Genomic DNA, 22121 nt, shown 5'->3' with positions numbered 1-22121 from the left:
CCAATTTTATACCTATTGATATTTATTTTCCTCTGCATCTTTCTCTCTTTATACTTATTTCTCTACATTATTTTATCATTGCCAACCAGGACCCACTATTGTCTAGGGGTGAAGCTCTGTAAATGTGTAGGGCAGGGAGTGGGCTCCTCTTTACATGTGTCCCAGAGTCTCCCTGTCTCCCCCTGGTCATGGCCCTTAGTACCCCACCTGATTTTTCAGTTTACCCATTCTCTGTTATGTTTCCTATTTTGTCATATTCTGTTGTTTCCTAATAATTTCTGTGACCTGTGGCCTGTGAATGCTTCTTCTAATAAAAATTTTCTTTATCTTTTCTCCATCTTAATAATTCCCATTATTATCAAAGTTCTACCCTGGTGACTTTATCCACACCAAATGCCTCCCCCAGCCAGTTTCCTTTCACGATTCATCAAACCCAGGCACTCAGTCTTACCTTCCTGCTCAGATTCATGGGCACATTGTTCATTTCTTTGTCTGCTTTCTAGTGCATCATTGTTGTCACTGGTGGTACCTGTTTCATTCACATTTATCTCTTGTGTTTCATGGTGTTGCTCTGAGAGGCCATTTACAGGTGGGGCTGTACCTAGATAGGTTTTGATTCATAGATATTTTATTTGTCCCTTGCATCAATCAGAGAGTCTAACAGGAAAATAAAAAACTCTCTAAGCTTTTGGTGCAGAGGGAATTTAATCCAGGGAATTAGTTATACAACTGGTAGAAGAGCTGAGAAATCAAAATGGAAGAATGGTCAACAGAAAGCTATGGGAGGGAGGGACCAAGGATGAGCTCATGTGCTGAGTCACTGGGTAGGTAGAAGCTGGACCATGGCTGGTCTGCTTGGTGGGTGGTGGTCATAGGAGATGCAGCTACTGGCAGAATTGCTTTCCAAGATAGTGACAGCAAAATACTCAGCTTTTCTCTGCTCCCACACTCCACTCTCTTGCTGATCTCTCCTAGGTTAGGAATCCAGCAGGAAGCAGTAGCAAGGGAACTGGTAAGCAAGGGTGAAAGGTTCTGTGGACAAAGATAGAGGGCAGAGCAGAGCAGGAAACCCTAAGTAATGAATTGTTGAGTAAATCACTCAGGATCAGTGTACCCCCCTTCCCCATGGTGAACCTCCTCTGCTCATTATTGATTCCATCAACCCATCCCACTCTGTTCCCTCAATAGTTATGAATAATAGATAAGTTTTTTTTTTTCATTGAAGTTCAGGTTTTTTCATTTATTACTATTTTTCTATGGAAAGAAACTTATGTAAAGACTAGTGACCTGGTGCACGAAATTCGTGCATGGGGGGGGGGGTCCCTCAGCCAAGCCTGCACCCATTCCAATCAGGTACCCCTTGGGGGATGTCTGACCACTGATCCCTGTGGGAATCGGGCCTAAACCAGCAGCCGGACATCTCTCTCACAATCTGGGACCGCTGGCTCCTAACCACTCCCCTGCCTCTGCCTGCCTGCCTGATTGCCCCTAACCTCTCTGCCTGCCTGCCTTATTGCCCCTAACCTCTCTGCCTGCCTGCCTGCCTGATCACTCCCAACTGCCCTCCCCTGCCAGTCTGATCTTGCCTCAAACTGCCCTCCTCTGCTGGCCTGGTTGCCTCTAAATGCCTCTGCCTGCCTAATCATCCTAAACTGTCCTCCCCTGCTAGCCTGATCTTGCCCTCAACTGCCCTCCCCTGCCATCCTCATCACCCCTAATAGCCTCTGCCTTGGCCCCCATTACCATGGCTTTGTCTGGAAGGAAGCCGGTTGGTTGACCTGGTCTAATTAGCATATTACCCTCTTAGTATAGATAGATTATATAGGATAGGATTGCTGAAATGGGGGCGGGGGAGCCTTTTTCATCAGGAGGAAATGCTCTTGGCAGACAAAAATACATAATCCCTATGCACTATACTACCAAACTGGTCATTAAAAAATTGAACCACTTTCTTACACCTTACACCAAACAGCTGTTGCCCTTGAAACCCCTCCTCAGCCCCCACCTTAGGTTCTGCCTTCGCAGTTCACCCAGATTTGGTTCTGATTGGTCGGTTTCTATGCCAGTCAGTGTCAAAAGCTCCGCCTCCTAGGTAGCCATTTGCTCCTCACACTTCACCCAGATTGGTTCTGATTGGTCAGTTTCTATGCCAGTCAGCATCTCCGGGCCTATCAATGGGCCTGATCAGAGAGGTGGGGCTAATCAGCAGTCCCAGTGGAGGCCAGAGATAAAGAGGTGTGGCTGCTGGCCAGGCCCAGAACAAAAGAGAGAGGCAAGTGCTGATCAACAGTTGTCACAGAGCCTACAGATCAGACCCTGCTTCTTTCTCCCCAGGCCTCTCTCTGAGCCTGATCCACAGCCCACTCTGCAGTCAGTACTGGATCGGTCTCCTGCAGCTGAGGCAGTCAGTGCTGAGTCACCAGAGCAACCCAGCACTGACTTGCGGTTGGTCGAGCCTCCAGTCCTTGTGGATGTTACGGACCATGGGTTTTTGTATATTAGGATGATTTAAAAATTAATCCCCCAAATTTTAACATAGAACCAGGGACTTTGTTCATGTTTTGTGCCACATCCACAGTTCCTTAGAGCCTCCTCTTGGGTTGGGAAATGTGACATAGCCTTTCCCTCAGTGATTCACATCACATTCAACCATCCCTGTTGGGTCTGACTCTTGGACATATTTATTGGTGGTTTGTTGCATCATTTGGGTTATAATGTCATTGTCCCTGCTTCCTATACTTTATACCAGTGTGCGCGCATGCACACACACACACAGACACACACACATACACTCACTCTGAATTTCTTCTCTGCTCATTACTCATCATGATTCTTTCCTCTCTCCTCTCCTGATCCCACCAGCAGCACTGATAGATGAAAAGCTAAGAATATAAACTGATGCATGTTGGATTTTTCATATGCTTAAATGCTAACTTTTTGACTAAATGTGAAAGATTTTTTAAAATAAAAATGCATTACTAATTTTGAATACCCTGTCTTAAATAACACATTCCAGTACAAGCTACATAATAATGATTTCTATGATGTTTTTAGAGCAGCTCCAGGCCTGTGCTCCAGAGATGATAGGAGAGGGTTTGCTTAGGAAGTACAGGGCATCTATGGTTCTGTGTGAGGGACCCAACAGGTGAGAGACCCTGGCCCATCGGGAACACACACATCACCCTTACCCCACCACTCTCGCTGCAGTGCTGGCCACCACTGGACCTGATGTCAAACAAGGCTGAAACCATATTCAAGCAAGATAGAGGCAGAAAACTGGGAAGCCAGGTGCATGGGCATTAGGTCCAAGCCCAGGCTGTCAGGAGCTGGCAGCAAGTGCATTTAAGGAGTATGGAAGGAGCAACTCTCCCAGGCAACCAGAAAAATGAAGACTCTGTTAACAAAATCCTTGGAGGAATTGCCAATGACTATTCTGGGCAACTAGTCCTGAAAAGAAGCAGCCCTCTCACCACAGCACCTGCCAGATGGGACAAGAACAGCAAAGGATCACAGAACGGTCAACAGGAATAGACCACTATTGTTTGAGGGATCAGGATCCACTGCTGTCAGCCTTTGATATGAGTTGTCACTGGTTCCTGGAGAAAGATCTTAGAAGTTTATTTCAGATATTAAAGTATGGGCTGTGACATTCTCCCTTAATCACCAATTAATTATTATAAAGCTAGAGGCCTGTTGCACGAAGAGATTCATGCAATAGGCCTTCCTTTCCCCTGGCTGCTGGTACCAGTTTGCCTCTGGCATCCAGCCCAGGCCTTCGTTCTGGCCAAGTTCCAGCCGGAGCTGACCCCGGAAACATCAGACCTTGCTGTTACGCTGACCCTGGGGGCCATCAGGCTTCACTCCAAATCTTGGAGCCTATGTATGCAAATTACATTAACTGCCATCTTTGGTGGCAGTTAATTTGCATATTGTGCTGATCAGTCAATGGGAGGTATAGCAAAGGTATGGTCAATTACCATGTTTGTCTATTATTAGATAGGGTAGGACTTGAAGATCCCCTTCCCCCAGGTATCAACAAAGTCCATTTGGACCTGGAGGATCCCATCTAACACTTGCCATCAGTGCCACCTGACCTCAGTCTCGCCATCTCACTGAGATAATTAACGAGCAAATAGCTTTTCTTGTCACCCATAGCTATGGGGAACTTGTTGCTGTCCTTGAAGCTTTCTTTGATTGGTGGGCTTCCCTTACCTCCTACAAAGTCATGTCTCCTTGTCCCCAACCCCTTCACATCACATCCTCTCTTCGAATGTCTGTTTCTCTGTTTTGTTGGCCTTTTTATGAGGTTGTGTCTGGTTCTCCTAGTATTCTTTTTTCTGTATCGTTCTCCCTGAACATGTTTTCCTATTTTTGACTCAATATTCTGTCTTTTCTCTGAGATTATCTGGGTATGTATAGGGTTAAGTATTCAGGCTCTGGGTTCAGAATGCCTGGGTTCATCCTGCTCATTTAACCCCAGGCCAACTACATACATGGCCTCTTAAGATTTCAGTCTCCTTTTCTGCAAGTGAACAGAGAGTGATACTTCCCCCTAAGGGCAGCTGTGAATACTAAGCTCACAACTGCCAGAGTAAATGTTCAATAAGTGAGCTCTTAGTAATATGGTTGTTGTTGTTGTGTCCTTTACCCCATTCTTCTGTCTTTCATTTCCCTTCTTTCTTCCTGTCTCAAAATACCCACATCTTCCTGCACATCTTACCACTTCCTCTCTTCCCTCCCTATATGACTCCTTAACTATTCCTGCTCTTGAACAGCATCCCCCACATTTAAATCAGCCCCTTTATCTGTCATCATCCAGGATCTCTTTGGGCCCATAGTTCTTAACCTTTCACAGCTTTCACGCTGATATGCTCCTTCAGGGTCTCCCTCTAAATCACAGTTACTTTCAGGTCAGCATTGTCTTTAAATTTGGTTCCCTGATACACTGGGTTCCTGTTCCTCTGTCTGGCTATTGGGCTAATGGTATCTTGTCATAGCTCCTCCTCCAGGATCAGCCCCTGGTCAGACTTTCATACAAACAGCCCTCCCTGCCTTCTCCATGCTCCTCAACAGGTCTTCCCTGATTCCCAAACTCCACTCAGGACTCAGGCCCATTTCCCATTCTCCTTTCCTGTTAGCAGAAAAGTTTCGATCTATTTGCAATCACCTTGTTCAAGGCTCTGTCGGATATCAGGCCTCTCTTCATTTTCTTCTCCATCACTTCTTAGGAACTGTTCTATGTTTGGTATCACTGAAGAGAGGGCATAAGAAGAAGATGATTAGAGAGTGGTGTCATCATCTCAAGTTACACTTTTAGGAATTTCCACCCTTGTGTCACTCAGTACTCAGTGGGTCCCAATCCTGTTGGTAAAGTTCACCCTTCATTCCTGGGACAGAAAAGAGAATACCCAACAAAGGGGTTACTTATGCTTCTCACATATAAAGGAGTCACTCAAATCTCAGGATAAAGGAGTTGTGGCAACAGTGTTAGTTTGTTACTCAAGCAAAATATTTCAGCTGCCCAGGATAGCATATATCAAAATAAATAATGTACTATTTATTTTGAAATGTGTTTGCTGAACTGTTGTAACTGAAAGGAAAAACAGGGATTTCTTTGGGAAGAAAACAAAGATTCTATATAGGTCTACATGTATAAAGAGGAAAAAACACAAAAGCTTTAAAAATGTGGCTGGACAAGAAAAGGTTTTGGCTTAACTGAGTCAGGGAGGATGAGTGCTTCCCAAAGAGACAAATCAGAGGACACAGGTGATCCAGAGGCACCCAGATCCGAGGACAAAGGAAGGATACTCCCTGAAGCTGCAAGCAGGGACTGAATATTGTGGCGTTGGGCCAGGGACCTGGGAGGTTGCCAAAAAAGGGAGAACAGGGCACCAGCCCAGGGACCCTGCATGTAGGTAACCCAGCAAACATATAAAGGAAGTTAATACACCAAAAATCCTTAAGGTAGATCTCTGGAGAAGGTCGGGGGAACAGACTTAGGGAATCAATGAGCCTGTATGCCTCAGGGCTGATGGCAGGGCAATAAACCTTACTTATATATGTTATAAATCTATATTATCTTTTTACGGTGTAGTAAATAACATCAAATTCCTTAGCTTTAGAAGCCAGACCTTCCAAAATGTTTTTTCACACTTATCCTTTTTTTAAAAAAATTTTTATTGTTGAGAGTATTATAGATGTTCCCCCATGGCCTCCTCTACCTGGTTCCTTCCCCATCTAAGGCCTTCATAACCCTATTGTTTGTGTTCATAGGAAATGAAGAGAGGCCTGATATCCGACAGAGCCTTGAACAAGGTGATTGCAAATAGATCGAAACTTTTCTGCTAACAGGAAAGGAGAATGGGAAATGGGCCTGAGTCCTGAGTGGAGTTTGGGAATCAGGGAAGACCTGTTGAGGAGCATGGAGAAGGCAGGGAGGGCTGTTTGTATGAAAGTCTGACCAGGGGCTGATCCTGGAGGAGGAGCTATGACAAGATACCATTAGCCCAATGGGGATCAAGTCTGCAACACTGGCATGTGCCCTGACTGGGAATCGAACTGTGACCTCCTGGTTCATAGGTCAACACTCAACCATGGAGTCCTACTGGCCAGGCTGGATTCCTCTTGTTTGGGACTCTCTGAACTTCCTGGATTTATAAGGCGATTTCACCAGTTAGGAGATGTTTGCTGTCATTATTTCTTCAAATAGGTTTTCAATATCTTGCTCTCTCTTTTCTCCTTCTGGTACCCCAATAATGTGAATGTTGGTACACTTGAAGTTGTCTCAGAAGCTCCTTACACTATCTTCATATTTAGGATTCTTTTTTCTTTTTTTCTCTTCTGTTTGGGTGTTTTTTGCTTCCTCATATTCCAAATTATTGATTTGATTCTCAGAATTCTCTACTCTACTCTACTGTTGAATCCTTCTAAATTATTCTTTATTTCAGTAAGTGCATGTTTAATTTCTGACTGGCCATTTTTCATGTCTTTGATGTTCTAAGATTCTTGAATTCTCACTAAGATCCTTGAAAATCTCACTAAGTTCCTTGAAGCTCTCATGAAGATCCTTGAGCAACCTTATAGCTATTGTTTTTAATTCTGTATCTTGTAGTTTGCTTGCTTCCATTTCATTTAGTTCCTTTTCTGGAGATTAGTTCTGAACTTTCATTTGTGACATGTTTCTTTGTCTCCACATTTTAGCTTCTTCCCTGTGTTTTTTTCTATATATTTAGGTAGAGCTCTTATGTCTCCTGGAATTGGTAGATGGCTTTGTGTAGTAGGTATCCTCTAAGGTCCAGTGGCTTAGCCTCACCGTCACCTGAGCTGAGCACTCTAGGTGTACTCTTGTGTGGGCTGTGTGCACAGTCTTGTTGTAGTTGGAGTCAGTGGTAGGAATTGACTCCCAGGCCAATAGGCTGTGAGGACCTGCTGTGATTACAGTGGAAGAGCTACGGTGTAGCAGACACCTCTATGGAGCAGGACTTGCTTCAGTGGGGCTTTGGTGTTCACTGTGTCTGTCCCTTGAGTGTGTTGCTTTGGATGTGTAGTATTGTAATCTGGTATGGTCTGAAGCTGTCCACCAGGTGCACTGTCTCTAGGGCCTCCTGGGAGGTGCAAAGTCAGCCACTCCCTGGGCCACTCATCAGGAGCTATAGAGAAATCTCCAGATGGCTGCTACTTGTGCCCAGGTGAGGCCAAGCTGTCTGTGAACTCTTTTTGATAGGTTTGGGGCACAATGTCCCAGCTGCTGCTTATTTGAAAGATTTTAGGAAGTCTGAAGCCTGAAACAGGACAGACCATTCATATGAAAAGGCCACTGCAAACATCTTGGTGGGGCTTTAAATTGGATGGGGTGGGGCTGATGGTGGTGTCTTAGGGAATCAGTAGGGTGGAGATAACAGTGGGAGCCAGGCTGATATAAACTCAGATATGGCTGCCAGTGACTCTACAACTGGGGAGGTCTCAGCATAGGAACAATGACCCCATTAGAGCACCACTATTTGGGAAAAAGCTACCCCCAGATTTTTGCTCTGATGCCAGACAATCCAGTTCCTCCCCATATGTTCCTGTACCTCCCTCAACCCCCACTAACCATTGCCTCAGTGCTGGAGCTCAGAGGGAGTGCGTCCAAGTAAGTCTGTGTCCTGGCCCTTTAAGAGGAACTTTTGGGGTCTCCAGCAGCCTTTGTTTCACTCAGCCACAATCCTCATTGGTTTTTCCATCCAGAAGTTATGTGGGTTTCTCTTCATAGCTCTGAAAGCCTGGGATGGGGGTATGGTGTGGGGTTGGGACCCCTTGCTTCTCATGGGAGTCCTCCACAGCTGGGATATACCTCCCAATTAAAACAATGCCACATGTGGGTGTCAGGCCAGCCCCTTCCATGTCTCTGCCCCTTCTACCAGTCTCAATGTGCTTTCTTCCTTAATTCTCTAGTTGTAGGACTTCCATTCAAATTTCAGGCAGTTCTGAATGATGGTTGTTCTGTATTTTAGTTGTAATTTTGATGTGCTTGTGGGAGGCAAGGAGTACCAGCATTTACTTATGCTGCCATTTTGGATTTACATGCTTATCCTTTTTGAATCAACTTGCACAGTCTTCTTCTTACTCTGAGATTAATCTAATTTGTCCTTGTTCAGCAGACACATAGATTATTTACCTCTCTATGCTTGCTCCATTATCATCTGCATTTCTCAGTTCATATCATTTTTGTTTTGAATTCTCCATCATTATTTGGAGATCTTTTTGAGACCAAAAATATATGGAATAAAAATTTTTCTAGGCAAGTCAAACAAAAATTATTGGAAGACATCTTCTTTACTAAGAACCCATATAAAAGTATAAAATCATGCATTTTCAGGAAAGAAGCAGAGAACCAAACCAGGAGTTTTGTATAGTATCCAAACATCTCTCTGGCAGAGCAATTGGTTTTGTGATTATTTGATTGTTTATCACACTTGTTATGGAGAATGAGTTAATAAAACCATTTCTCCTTCTTCAAGAACAAATTTGACCTGACTTTTTTGCTCATTATTCTGGAAATCTGATGAAGGTTGCTTCTTATCTGTGTTAATAGGCCAACACTGAGCTTAGTGTTTTTAAAATGACCAGTGACTGTAGATAGACAAATTGCATGTGGCCTGAGAGGGACTAGATGTGAACTACAAGCCATTTTTTGTCTTCCTCTAATGTTTTGACTCTTGTAATTCAGCTGTCCTGGTGGGGTCTCTGAAGATTATGACTACAGAATTGTTACATGAAATATTGACTCCCCTGGGCATGCAGTGGCTAAATCAGTGTGGATCCTGCAACTAAGATGTAACTTGAGGTGGGTTATAGTTAACTTGGTAGACTGCCATGAGGAACCCTGCTAAGTGTCACAAAGAAGAGCAACTGATGCAGGCCTGTTGGGATGTTGTGTTTCCTGTCATTTGTCCTTCTAAGAAAATTTGAATCCACTGTGGCTCTGGTTGTCCTGAGTCAAGATGCCTAGTTACGCAGACCTGCAGGTGGGTGTTTGTACTGTAGCCATTTTATGATAAGCTTTGAGTGGCTCATGATATATTTGTTTTCTTAACTGCAACATCCCAACTGCCCTGCACTGTGTCTGACACCTGGTACACTCAATAAATACCTGTGGGGAAAAATTGGCCCTGGACATAAAAAAGTAGGTAATAAACCTAATTATCTTCATTTTTAAATCCTCACCTGGGCATATTTTTTTTCCATTGATCTTTAAAGAGAGAGAGAGAGAGAGTGGAAGGGAGAGATGAGGTGAAGAAAGAGCGAGAGAGATCTAAGAGAGACATTTTGACTTGTTTATTCCCCCATGGACCCCGAATGGGATCGAATCAGCAATTGCAGTAGGTGCCCTTGAGCAGGTATCAACCCATGATGCTTTAGTCCTCAAGCCAAAGCTCTAACCACTTAGCAGAAGCAGCCAGGGCCCTAATTACCTTTTTTGAAGATTTTATAAATATCATTTAAACCACGGTAGGAGTTCATGATGTCCTTGCTGAACAATGCTTCCAGAAGGGACAGGTTAAATGTCTTCTCCACTTCATCGAGAACATGGTATATGACTTCTGTTTCAGAACCCGGTGTTTTAAAAGATTCTTTAGACTTCTTAAAAAATAATGAATTGGGAAAATATAAATACAGATTTCCTAGTTACAAAAGAAGCTTAGAAAGTGATTTTATAGTTAATGTATTACAATTTCCCAACATAGTTATCTTCTCATGTACAGTTTTATTTTATTTTTTAATATATTTTTATTCATTTCAGAGAAAAGGGAGAGGTAGACAGAGATAGAGACATTGATGATGGGAGAGAATTATTGATCAATTGCCTCCTGCACGCCACCTACTGGAGATCAAGCTCACAACCTGCACATGTGCCCTTGATGGGAATTAGAACAGGGATCCTTAGATCCACAGGTCAATGCTCTATCCACTGAGCCAAGCCAGCTATGGCCTCATGTACAGTTTTAGAATTTCTCTATAATTTTATGACTACTAGTTAAACAACTTAATCCATCTTCCTTGAAAATTCCCTTATGTGAATCTGATTTCCTCACCCTCATTTCTATTATATGGAATAAGAAGCAATTATGAAGAACAAATTTGGTTAAAGCTAAATGTTTTGTAGCCCTTTCAAAGCCTGGTCAAATATTTTAGGAATAGACTTAGCAGGCAATGAACTGCTGTTCTATGGACTGGACAGCCCCTGTCCCTTCCCCAGGACTGACTTGGCCTGGAAGCTCCTGTGAACTTTGACATAAAGAAAACCTATAGGTAGGGAAAGTGAAGATGTGTATCTCTTTATCTCCACCTACACCTTTTGCTAAAATCAACCTAAATTCCAAGACTCCAGAAATACCAAAAGAAAAGAAAAGAAAATAGAAAGGAAACTGAAAACTGTTGTTAAAAGAATAGCAAGAATCTACTTTCAAATTTGTCCTAAGAAGACATTGATTCTCTGTGGAGTTTAATGTTCTCAGATCTAAGTATTTAAATTGACGTCCATTGAAATGAAATGCTGTATCAATTATTATTTCAATAAATGAAATCATTCACCTTATCCATTCATTAAAATTACTTTCAATTTCCATTTTATACTACATTGTGTATATAATTTCTACAAGGCATTAAACATCTATGTAGCACACCCACTTCACATCCAGCCTACCTACAGTGCTATTCACGCCACTATAAAGGACACCACGGAGCACTGTTCCTTCAGTTAGGAGCAGAACTGTCTTCAGTAATGCCTGCTTCTCTTCTCCCTTCTGACCTTATCAGAACACTTACAGCAGACTTGAGAGGATCCCCACCATAGGCGACTCCTCAGTTGCCCAGCTGTGTTCTGATGTTTGATTCCAGGATATCAAAATATAACTTAGTTTACCAGATTGTGACATAATAAACTTTACCTACTTCATACATTTCATTGTTGATGAATCCATAGTCACGGAGAAGTTCAAGGAAAGGAAATGTCACTTTTATTATATGTGAAATTGCGACCTTCTGTCTTTTGAAGTGGCAGAGTGCAATGTCATAGATACGCTTTTCTTCTTCAGACATCCTAGGGAGAAAGGACACTATGAGAAAATGTTCGTCAAGATTTTGATATGCCTGTGGATGCTGTGACATTTTATAAATGAAGGATAGGTAATGAAGAACCAACACATAAAAAATAAGTGTCCCTTAGTAGAGATTAGGACAAATAGAACTGAAAGAATAGACAAAGCTGTAATAAAACAAAGCTAAAGGATTAGAAAAACATAAGTAATATTGAAAAATTCCAGTCTGTCATGATCAAAACCGTTGTAAAATTATTATCTCCTAACAGATCTGGATTTTTTTTGAAACAATTTTAATTTGTACTAAAGTGGGATGGACTAAACAGGCCACTCACAGAGAAAAATGAAACAATGGATTAATAATGGAATGTAAGCTTAAAATGCATTTTAATTAACAACTAAGAGAAAATAAATCTGAAAAAGATAAAAATAAGGTGTTCCCTTTTTGACCTACAGCAGTTAAGAGAAATACCATCTTGACTTATAAAGCTAGTACATAAATGGAAAGATGTAGTTTAGTAATGATATGATAAGACATAAACTGAAATTTCACTAGAATATCTATCATTTTTTCCTGGTGTTTCTGCTTTGTGTTAATATATATCTATCTGTGCTATTGTTGCATGTAATGAAATTTTTTAGGCATCTGAATTTCAGAAGTGGCTGCTGTTTCCTGTGAAAGTAGTTGTAGTAGTAAACCTGAGTCTGTAATTATGCTTCTTAGTTGATCTTTTTTTAAAAATATATATTTTATTGATTTTTTAGAGAGAGGAAGGGAGAGGGACAGAGAGCTAGAAACATCGATGAGAGAGAAACATTGATCAGCTGCCTCCTGCAACCCCCCACTGGGTATGTGCCCATAACCAAGGTACATGCCCTTGACCGGAATCGAACCTGAGACCCTTGAGTCCGCAGGCCGACGCTCTATCCACTGAGCCAAACTGGTTAGGGCCTTAGTTGATCTTTTTTATTGCTCTGATAATAATGTTTTAGTAGACATTTTGTATTCCTGAAAATCATGAAGACTCATAACCAGAGTCTTTTTGAAACCAGAAGAAAATTATTGGTTCTTTCCAGTACCCAATATTCATCAGGGAATAATAATGTCATCTTATTATGTCAAATTCTGTAAACTACGCATTCTTTTTAAAGATAGATGATTGAAAAGAAGCATCTGTCTTCTCTTTTATGAGAATTGCTGCTAATATGAAAAATAAATAATTGTTTTCACAATGACAAGGAGAATGGCAGGAGGCAATGAGTAAATGAGAGATTTCAACAACAAAAAAAATGGTCAGGGGAGCATTAAATGCTTTGTAGGACGAGCATGCTCCCAGCAATCACGAAAGCAACCAGTGTGTCCTGTGGAATCTTGAAGGCAGAGGAGATTGAAAGGAAGACATGTTGCTGAAAACTATCATGTTTTTTGAAAAATTAAGAGTAAGGCAATGTACCCTTCACCCCTCAACTTGCATCCTGGCCACATGAAGTCAACAACTATTACTGTCCTTTCTACCACCATATGTTGCCTGTGATTGGATTTCATAGATCAATAATATATCACGTATGCTATGTGCCTTACTTCTTTTGCTCATCATCCATGTTGTTGGGTGATTAGAAGTTTGCTCCTTTATTGTTCAGTGGTATTCCATTGTTGTGTCTACTACCACCTATTTATTCATTTTCCTGCTGAAGGACGTTTTGGTTGATTCTAGAGCAAGACAAGTGTGAATAAAGCTGCTGTTCTGGTATGAATATTTCTGTAGCATGTTCTCATTTCCCTTGAGTAAGTAATCAGGAGTGTATTGCTGGCTCACTGTGTAGGAGTGTCATTAACAGCTTTGGAAGCAAACTGTTTTAAAAATTTGTTAGAAGTAGCCTTGCAAATGTAACCATTCTAGTGTGTGATGTGGTATCGTATATATATAATTTAAATTATTTATTGCTGAAAGTATTATATATGTCTCCTTTCCCCGCCCCCCATTGACCTCTCCCCAGCTGCTCCCATTCCCAGCACATGCCCTCACCCCCCTACTCTCTGTGTCCATTGGTTATGCTTATATGCATGCATACAAGTCCTTTGGTTGATCTCTTACTTGTCTCCTCCCACCCTAACCTGCCTTCCCTCTGAAGTTTGTTATTGTTTTAATTTGTATTTCTTTAATGACTAATAATGTTGAACACAATTTCATATTCTTATTAGAAATTCATATACCTTCTTTTGTGAAGTGCTTGTTCAGGTCTTTGGCCCTTTGATATTATTGGGTTGTCTTTTACTTATTGATATGTAGAAGGTTGTTTTATCTTAAAGACAGAAGTATTTAGTTTAATATATGTGTTGTGAACATTTTTTCTCAGTCTGTGGCTTGCCTTTCATTTTCTCAGCCATATCTATTTTTTTCAACCTTTTTCTTCTGAAAGTATTACATATGTCCCCTTCCCTCTCCCTGCCACCATTGACTTCCTTCAGCCTGCCCCTGCCCCTACCCCCCCTTCCTGCCCCAGGCCTTCAGCACCCTACTGTCTATGTCCATGGGTTATACATCTATGCATACAAGGTCTTTGGTTGTTTATCTCCCACCCACCCACCCTCCCCTGCATTCCATCTGAGATTCCCCACTCTGTTCCATGCTTCAAGTCTCTGGATCCGCTCTGTTCATCAGCTTATTTTGTTACTTAGATTCCACATATGAGTGCAATCATGTGATACTTGTCTTTCTGTGACTGAAGAGAGATTTTAAAATGTTTGATGAGTTCCAACTACCCATTCTTTCTCTTTTGTGCTTAATATTTTTAGTGTGCTATCTATGAAATATCTTCCTACCCCAAGTTTATGGAAATATTAAAAAACCGATGGGCCTTAGTTTGGATATTCTATTCTGCATGACTGATTTATTTGTCTATCTTAATTGGCTTGATAACTAAAGCTTATAGAAATCTTGAATTCAATTGGAAAAATATCGTCTTGATTTTTTTAGGTCTTTTGGTTGTCCACATGCCTTTTAGAACCCATTTAACCATGTGTATAAGAAAAGTCATTTGGATTTTATTAGATTTGCATTGCATCTATAGGTAAATTTGGTGAGATTCTACATGACTCGACACCTACATCCTTTGGTGAGAGCAAAAATGGGGAGACAAAGAAACCCCCAAAGGAAAAAAAGGAGGAATTGCCAGAAAAGTAGCTAAGTGAAATGAAGGCATGCAATATATCAGAAAAAGAATCCAGAATAAGGGCCATCCAGTTCATAAACTGATGGATGAAAAAAATCAACAACTTATAAAGAATCAAGAAAAAATAAAGGCTGATAAGCTGCAATAAAAAAACACCACGGAAAGTTTCAACAATAGACTAGGAGAAGTGGAGGACTGAATTAGCAAATTAGAAAAGAGGGAAGCAAAACACAACCAAACTGAACTGCAATTGGAGAAAAAAATTACAAGACAGGAGGAGAGCCTAAGGGAGCTTTGGAAAAACATAAAGCAAAGCAACACATGAATAATAGGGGTGCCAGAATGACAGGAAGAGGAACAAGGGTTAGAAAACCTATTTGAAAAAATAATGTCAGAAAACTTTCCTGATGTGGGGAAGAAAAAAGTCACACAAGCACAGAGTCCCAAACAAGATGAAACTGAAAAGACCCACACCAAGACACATCATAATTATGATGGCAAACGTTCAGGACTAAGAGAGAATCTTAAAGGCTGTAAGAGAGAGACAGAAATTTATGTGCAAGGGATCTCCCATTAGATTATCAAATGATTTCTCAAAAGAAACACATCAGGCCAGAAAGGAATGGAAGAAATTTACAAAGTGATGCAAAGCAAGGGGTGAATCCAAGAATACTCTATACAGCAAGGCTATCATTCAAAATTGAAGGGGAAATATGGAGCTTCACAGACCAGAAAAGGCTGGGGAGTTTATCACTACCAAGCCAGCAATGCAAGAAATGTTAAAGAGACTGGTGTAAAACAAAAAAATAAAAATGGAAGAAGGAACACAGGCACACAAAAAAAATGGCTACAAACAAGCACCTATCTATACTAATAAAAGGGAAATATGTTAATTAGACCGGACATCTTCCAGACATCCTTCTGGACAAAGCCATTGTGGCAGGGGCCAAGGCAAAGGGTGATCACGCCATCAGGGGAGAGAAGTTTGGGGTGATCAGACCGGCATAGGAGTGGTTAGGGGGTGAGATCAGGTTGGCAGGGGAACTGTTGGGGGCAATCAGGCGGGCAGGCAGAGGCAGTTAGGGGCAATTAGGCAGGCAGGCAGGTGAGTGGTTAAGAGCCAGTGGTCCTGGATTGTGAGAGGGATGTCCAACTGTGGGATTGTGCCTAAATCAGCAGTTGGACATCCCAGATTGGAGAGGGTGCAGGCTGGGCTGAGGGACAACCCCCACCCCCCAACAGTGCATGAATTTCATGTACTGAGCCTCTAGTCAATAATAACTTTAAATGTAAACAGACTAAATTCTCCAATCAAAAGACATCAAGTGGCTGAGTGGATAAAAAAAAAAAAATGACCCATATATATGCTGTCTACAAAAGAACCACCTCAGAACAAGGGACTAACAAAGACTGAAAGTGAAGGGCTGGAAAAAAATCTTTCAGACAAATGGAAATGAAAAAACGTTGGGGTAGCAACACTTATATCTGACAAAATAGACCTCAAAGTGAAGGCCATAAGAAGAGATAAGGAAGGACCCTCATAATACTAAAGGGATTGATTCAACAAGAGGATTGTTGTAAACATATATGCACCCAATGCAGGAGCACCCAAATACATAAAGAAACTCCTGGAAGATATTAAGGGAGAGAACAATAACAATACAATCATAATAGGGGACTTTAATACCCCATTGACACCACTGGGTAAATCCTCTAGACCCGTGGTTGGCAAACTGTGGCTTGCAAGCCTCATGTGGCTCTTTGGCCCCTTGAGTGTGGCTCTTTGTAAGCCATAGGAGTACCATAATTAGGTTAATAACAATTTACTTACCTATATAGTCTAAGTTTAAAAAATTTGGCTCTCAAAAGAAATTTCAATCTTTGTACTGTTGATATTTGGCTATGTTGACTAATGAGCTTGCCGACCACTGCTCTAGACAAAAAATCAGCAAGGAAACAGCAATCCTAAATGACTCACTAAACCAGATGGACTTAATTGACATCTTCAGAATATTTCACCCCAAAGCCATGGACTATATGTTCTTCTCAAGTGCACATGGGATATTTTCAAAGATAGACCACATATTGGGTCTATATGTGGAAAGGCAAAGTCTTTCCAAAATCAAGAAGATTGAAATCATATCAAGCAACTTCTCAGACCACAATGGAATAATATTAAAAATAAACTACAATAAAAACAATCAAAAAAATTAAAACACTTGGAAGCTGAATAGCAAGCTATTAAATGATGATTGGGTTACCAAAGAAATCAAAGAAAAAATTAAAAACATCCTGGAAATGAATGACAATGAGAACAGGACAATCCAAAACCTATGGTACACAGTGAATGCAGTCCTGGAGGGGAAATTTTTGGTTCTACAGGTCTTTCTAAAGAAAACACAAGAAAAAATGGTAATAAATCATCAAATTCTACAACAAAGAATTAGAAAGAGATCAAGAAGAAAAGCCCAGAGTGAGTAGAAGGAAGGAGATAATAAAGATCAGAGCAGAAATAAATAACATAGAGACCAGAAAAACAATAAAAAAGATCAATGAAACCAAGATCAGGTTCTTTGAAAGGATAAACAAGATTGATGAACCTCTAGCCAGGCTCACCAAGAAGCAAAGAGAGAGGACCCAAATAAACAAAATCAGAAACGAAAGAGGCAAAATAACAACAGACCCACAGAAATACAAAGGACTGTTAAAAAATACTATGAACAACTCTATTCCAATAAAGTAGACAACCTGGAGGAAATGGACTTATTCCTAGAAAAATACAACATTCCAAAACTCAATCAGAAAGAATCTAAAAAACTCAGTAGGCCGATAGCTATGGAGGAAATTGAAATGGTCATCAAAAAGCTTCCAGCAAACAAAAGCTGGGGGCCAGATGGCTTCACGGGGGAGTTTCAACAAACTTTCAAAGAAGAACTAAAACCTATCCTTCTCAGACTATTCCAAAAAATTCAAGAGGAACGAACACTTCCAAGCTCATTGTATGAAGCCAGCAATACCCTATTACCAAAACCAGATAAAGACAACACAATGAAAGAGAATTACAGGCCAATATCCCTCATGAACATAGATGCCAAAATCCTCAACAAAATCTTAGCAAATCGGATCCAGCAGTACATCAAAAAGATCATACACCATGATCAAATAGGATTTATCCCAGGGATGCAAGGATGGTACAATATCTGCAAATCAATAAATGTGATACATCACATAAACAAATTGAGAGATAAAAATCGCATAATCATATCAATTGATGCAGAAAAAGCATTTGACAAAATCCAACACCCTTTCTTGATAAAAATCCTCAGCAAAATGGGTAAACAGAGGGATCATACCTGAACATAATAAAGCCTTATATGAAAAACCTACAGCCAACATCATACTCAATGGGAAAAAACTAAAACCATTTCACCTAAGAACAGGAACGAGACAAAGATGCCCACTTTCACCACTCCTGTTCAACATAGTACTAGAAGTGTTAGCCATAGCAATTAGACAAGAAGAAGAAATAAAAGGTATCCAAATTAGAAAAGAAGACACAAAACTGTCATTCTCAGATGACATGATACTGTACATAAAAATCCCTAAAGACCACATCAGAAAATTATTAGACTTAATAAATGAATTCGGCAATGTAGCAGGATACAAAATTAATGCCAAGAAATCTATGGCATTTTTATATATCAATAGTGAATTTACAGAAAGAGAGATTTTTAAAAAATCCCATTTACTTTCACACCAAAAAACTTAAGATACCTAGGAATAAACTCAACTAAGGAGGAAAAAGACCTGAAGTCAGAAAACTACAGGACACTGAAGAAAGATATAGAGGACGACATAAACAGATGGAAGAACATATCATGTTCATGGATTGGTAGAATCAACATCATTACAATGTCCATACTACCCCAAGCAATCTATAAATTCAATGCACTTCCCATTAAAATACCAACGGCATATTTCACAGACCTAAAACAAACTCTCCAAAAATTCTTCTGGAATAAAAAAGACCCTAAATAGCTGCAGCAATCCTGAGAAAGAAGAACAAAGTAGGAGGGATCTCAATAGTAGATATCAAGCTGTATTACAAAGCCACTGTTCTCAAAACTGCCTGGTACTGGCACAACAACAGACACATAGACCAAAGGAATAGAATAGAGAACCCAGAAATTGGCCGAAACCACTATGCTCAATTAATATTTGACAAAGGAGGCAAGAACGTACAATGGAATCAAGACAATCTCTTCAATAAGTGGTGTTGGGAAAACTGAATTGGACAGATATATGCAAAAAAATGAAACTAGACCATCAACTTACACCATATAAAAAAATAAACTCAAAATGGATAAAGGACTTAAACATAAGACAGGAAACCGTAAAAATATTAGAGGAATCCACAGGAAGCAAAATCTCAGACATATGCCAAAGCAATATCTTCACCGATACAGCTCCTAAGGCATTGGAAACTAAAGAGAAAATAAACAAATGGGACTACATCACAATAAAAAGCTTCTGCATAGCAAAATAAACCATCAACAAAACAACAAGAAAGCCCACTGCATGGGAGAACATATTTGCCAATGTTATCACTGATAAGGTTTTAATCTCCAACATCTACGGGGAACTCATACAACTTAACAACAGGAAGATAAACAACCCAAGCAAAAAAATGGGCAATGGACCTAAATAGATACTTATCAAAAGAGGACATCAGGAAGGCCAAGAGACATATGAAAACATGTTCACAGTCACTATTCATACAAGAGATGCAAATCAAAACATCAATGAGATACCATCTCACACATGTCAGAATGGCTATCATCAACAAATCAACAAATGACAAGTGCTGGCAAGGATGCAGAGAAAAAGGAACCCTCATGCACTGCTGGTGGGAATGAAGACTGATATAGCCACTGTGGAGAACAGTATGAAGTTTCCTCAAAAAACTGAAAATGGAACTCCCATTTGACCCAGTGATCTCACTTCTAGGAATATATCACAAGAAACTAGAAACACCAACCAGAAAGGATATATGCACCCCTATGTTCATAGCAGCACAATTTACAATAGTTAAGATTTTGAAACAGCCAAAGTGCCCATCAGAAGATGAGTGGATTCAAAAACTGTGGTACGTCTACACACTGGAATACTACACTGCAGTAAAAAAGAAGGAATTCTTACTATTTGCAACAGCATGGATGTAACTAGAGAGCATTATGCTATGGGAAATAAGCCAGTCAGAGAAAGATAAATATCACATGATCTCACTCATTTGTGGAATGTAATGAACAACATAAACATATGAACAAAAAACAGATCCAGAGACAGAGAAACATCGATCAGATTGTCAAACCTCAAAGGGGAGGGTGTGGGAATTGTATATATGCATATAAGCCTAACCAATGGACACAGACACCAGGGGGGTAAGGGCATGAGTGGTAGGGTGGGGGGGCAATGGTGGGATAAGGACACATATGTAATACCTTAATCAATAAAGAAAAAAAAAGAAATAACAAAAAAATAGCAATCATGAAGAGTATGTCCTCAGACAATAAGGGAATTAAAATAGAAATCTAATCTAATAAAAGACAAATAATCAAATTGGCCGTACCTTCGCTATGCCTTAAGCCACGCCCACCAGCCAATCAGAGCAACTATATGCAAATTAATCCAGCCAAGATGGTTGCCGGCAGCCATGGAGCTGGAGTGAGCAGGATGCTTGGTTGCTCCAGTGATGGAGGAAGCCAAGCTTCCCACCTGCTGTGGCTGGCTCTGAGCTCCACTGAAGGCAACAAAGTTTCAATTATAGAATGTAAATAAATCCCAGAATGAAAAAAAGAAAAGAAAAAGAGGAGAGGCTGGGAGCTTCCATCACCGGGGGGCTTGGCCAGCCTGAAAACAGCCCTCAGTCCCTCACCCAGACTGGCCAGGAACCACAGTGGGGACCTTCCTCAAAGGGGGTGTGGCCAGCCTGAAAACAGCCATCATCCCTTCACCCAGGCTGGCCAAACCTCCATGGGGTGAGAATTCCCACTGGGTTTTTTTTACCAGCCTGCTACAGCCATCAGCCACTCACCCTGGCTGGCCAGGCACCCCAGTGGGACCCCCACCCTGATCCAGCACACTCTTCAGGGCAAACCAGCTGGCCCCCACCCATGCACCAAGCCTCTATCCTATATAATAAAAGGGTAATATGCAAACTGACCCTAACAGCAGAAAGACTGAGAAGACTGGTCACTATGACACACTCTGACCACCAGGGGGCAGACACTCAATGCAGAAGCTGACCTTGGTGGTCAGTGGGCTCCCACAGGGGGAGCTCTGCTCAGCCACAAGCAAGGCTGATGATTGCCAGTACAGCAGTGGTGGTGGGAGCCTCTCCCATCTACTCAGCAGCACTAAAGATGTCCAACTGCAGCTTAGGCCTGCTCCATGCTGGCAATTGGACATCCCCAGAGGGCTCCTGGGCTGCCAGAGGGATGTCTGATTGCCAGCTTAGGCCCATTCCCCTGGGGAGTGGGCCTAAGCCAGCAGGTGGTCATCCCTGGAGGGGTCCCAGACTACAAGAGGGCACAGGCCGGGCTGAGGGACCCCGCCCCCTGCCCTGAGTGCACAAATTTTTGTGCACCGCACCTCTAGTTAATTATAGAGAGCTATAATTGAAACTCTTTAAATATTTAGAGATTGAAAAATATACTTCTAAATAAGATGAGTGAAACAAAAACCTCAAGAGATCTTTTAAAAATTATTTGAACTAAATTAAAATGAACATGCATTTCATCAAAATTTGGTGATATAGAAAAAGCAGTGATTAGTGGGAAATATATTATTTTAAATGCATGTATTAGAAAAGAAGGAATATCTGAAATAAAAATCTAAGTCTTCAGCTTAGAAAACTAGAAATACAAGATCACAAAAAGAACAATTTAAAACTAAAATAGAAGAAAGGAAATAAAATAAAAATTAATTAGAAAGAAATAAGTGAAATGAACCTAGGAAAACTAGAGAAAAACACACAAAACCTAAAGCTGGTTCTTGGAAAAGAATAATAAAATTGATAGGCTTTTATACAGGCTAATAAAAATAAGAGAAAAGACATAAATTACCAATATTAGAAGTGTAAGTAGGATCATCATAACTAATCTCACGACATTCAAAAGATAATGAAATCTATGAATAAATCTATGCCAACCAATTTGATAACAAATAGTATAGGCCAAATCTTTGAAACATACAAACTACCAAAACTCACTCAAGGAGAAATAGATAATTTGAATAGGCTTCTACCCCTTTGAAAAAAACCTTGAATAAGTAATTCATAACTTTGAACAGATTCAGGCCCTGGTGTTT

The 22121-nt window shown here is 40.8% G+C and overlaps 2 protein-coding genes across 16 annotated transcripts in view; both read right to left on the bottom strand.

The window, feature by feature from the left end:
* Positions 1-22121, bottom strand: part of LOC118661411 (nuclear body protein SP140-like protein) — a 280649-nt gene that overhangs the window by 116205 nt on the left and 142323 nt on the right. The gene's annotated exons all lie outside the window — the stretch shown is intronic.
* LOC118661414 (nuclear body protein SP140-like protein) overlaps positions 1-22121 on the bottom strand; it is a 93311-nt gene that overhangs the window by 30969 nt on the left and 40221 nt on the right. For 7 of the 9 annotated variants that reach the window (XM_036319512.1, XM_036319518.1, XM_036319517.1 and 4 more), the window contains exon 5: positions 452-601. In XM_036319512.1, coding sequence (XP_036175405.1) covers positions 452-601 — 150 coding nt within the window. Of the gene's footprint in view, positions 1-451; positions 602-5167; positions 5252-9953; positions 10123-11433; positions 11582-22121 lie in introns of all 9 variants that reach the window. The other 2 variants (XM_036319511.1, XM_036319513.1) reach the window with 2 other exon arrangements.

This window comes from Myotis myotis, unplaced genomic scaffold (assembly GCF_014108235.1).
Source record: "Myotis myotis isolate mMyoMyo1 unplaced genomic scaffold, mMyoMyo1.p scaffold_m19_p_8, whole genome shotgun sequence".
Taxonomy (NCBI): Eukaryota; Metazoa; Chordata; class Mammalia; order Chiroptera; family Vespertilionidae; genus Myotis; species Myotis myotis.
Note: the sequence above shows the minus strand (reverse complement) of the source record. Positions and strands in the feature narration are given on the sequence as shown.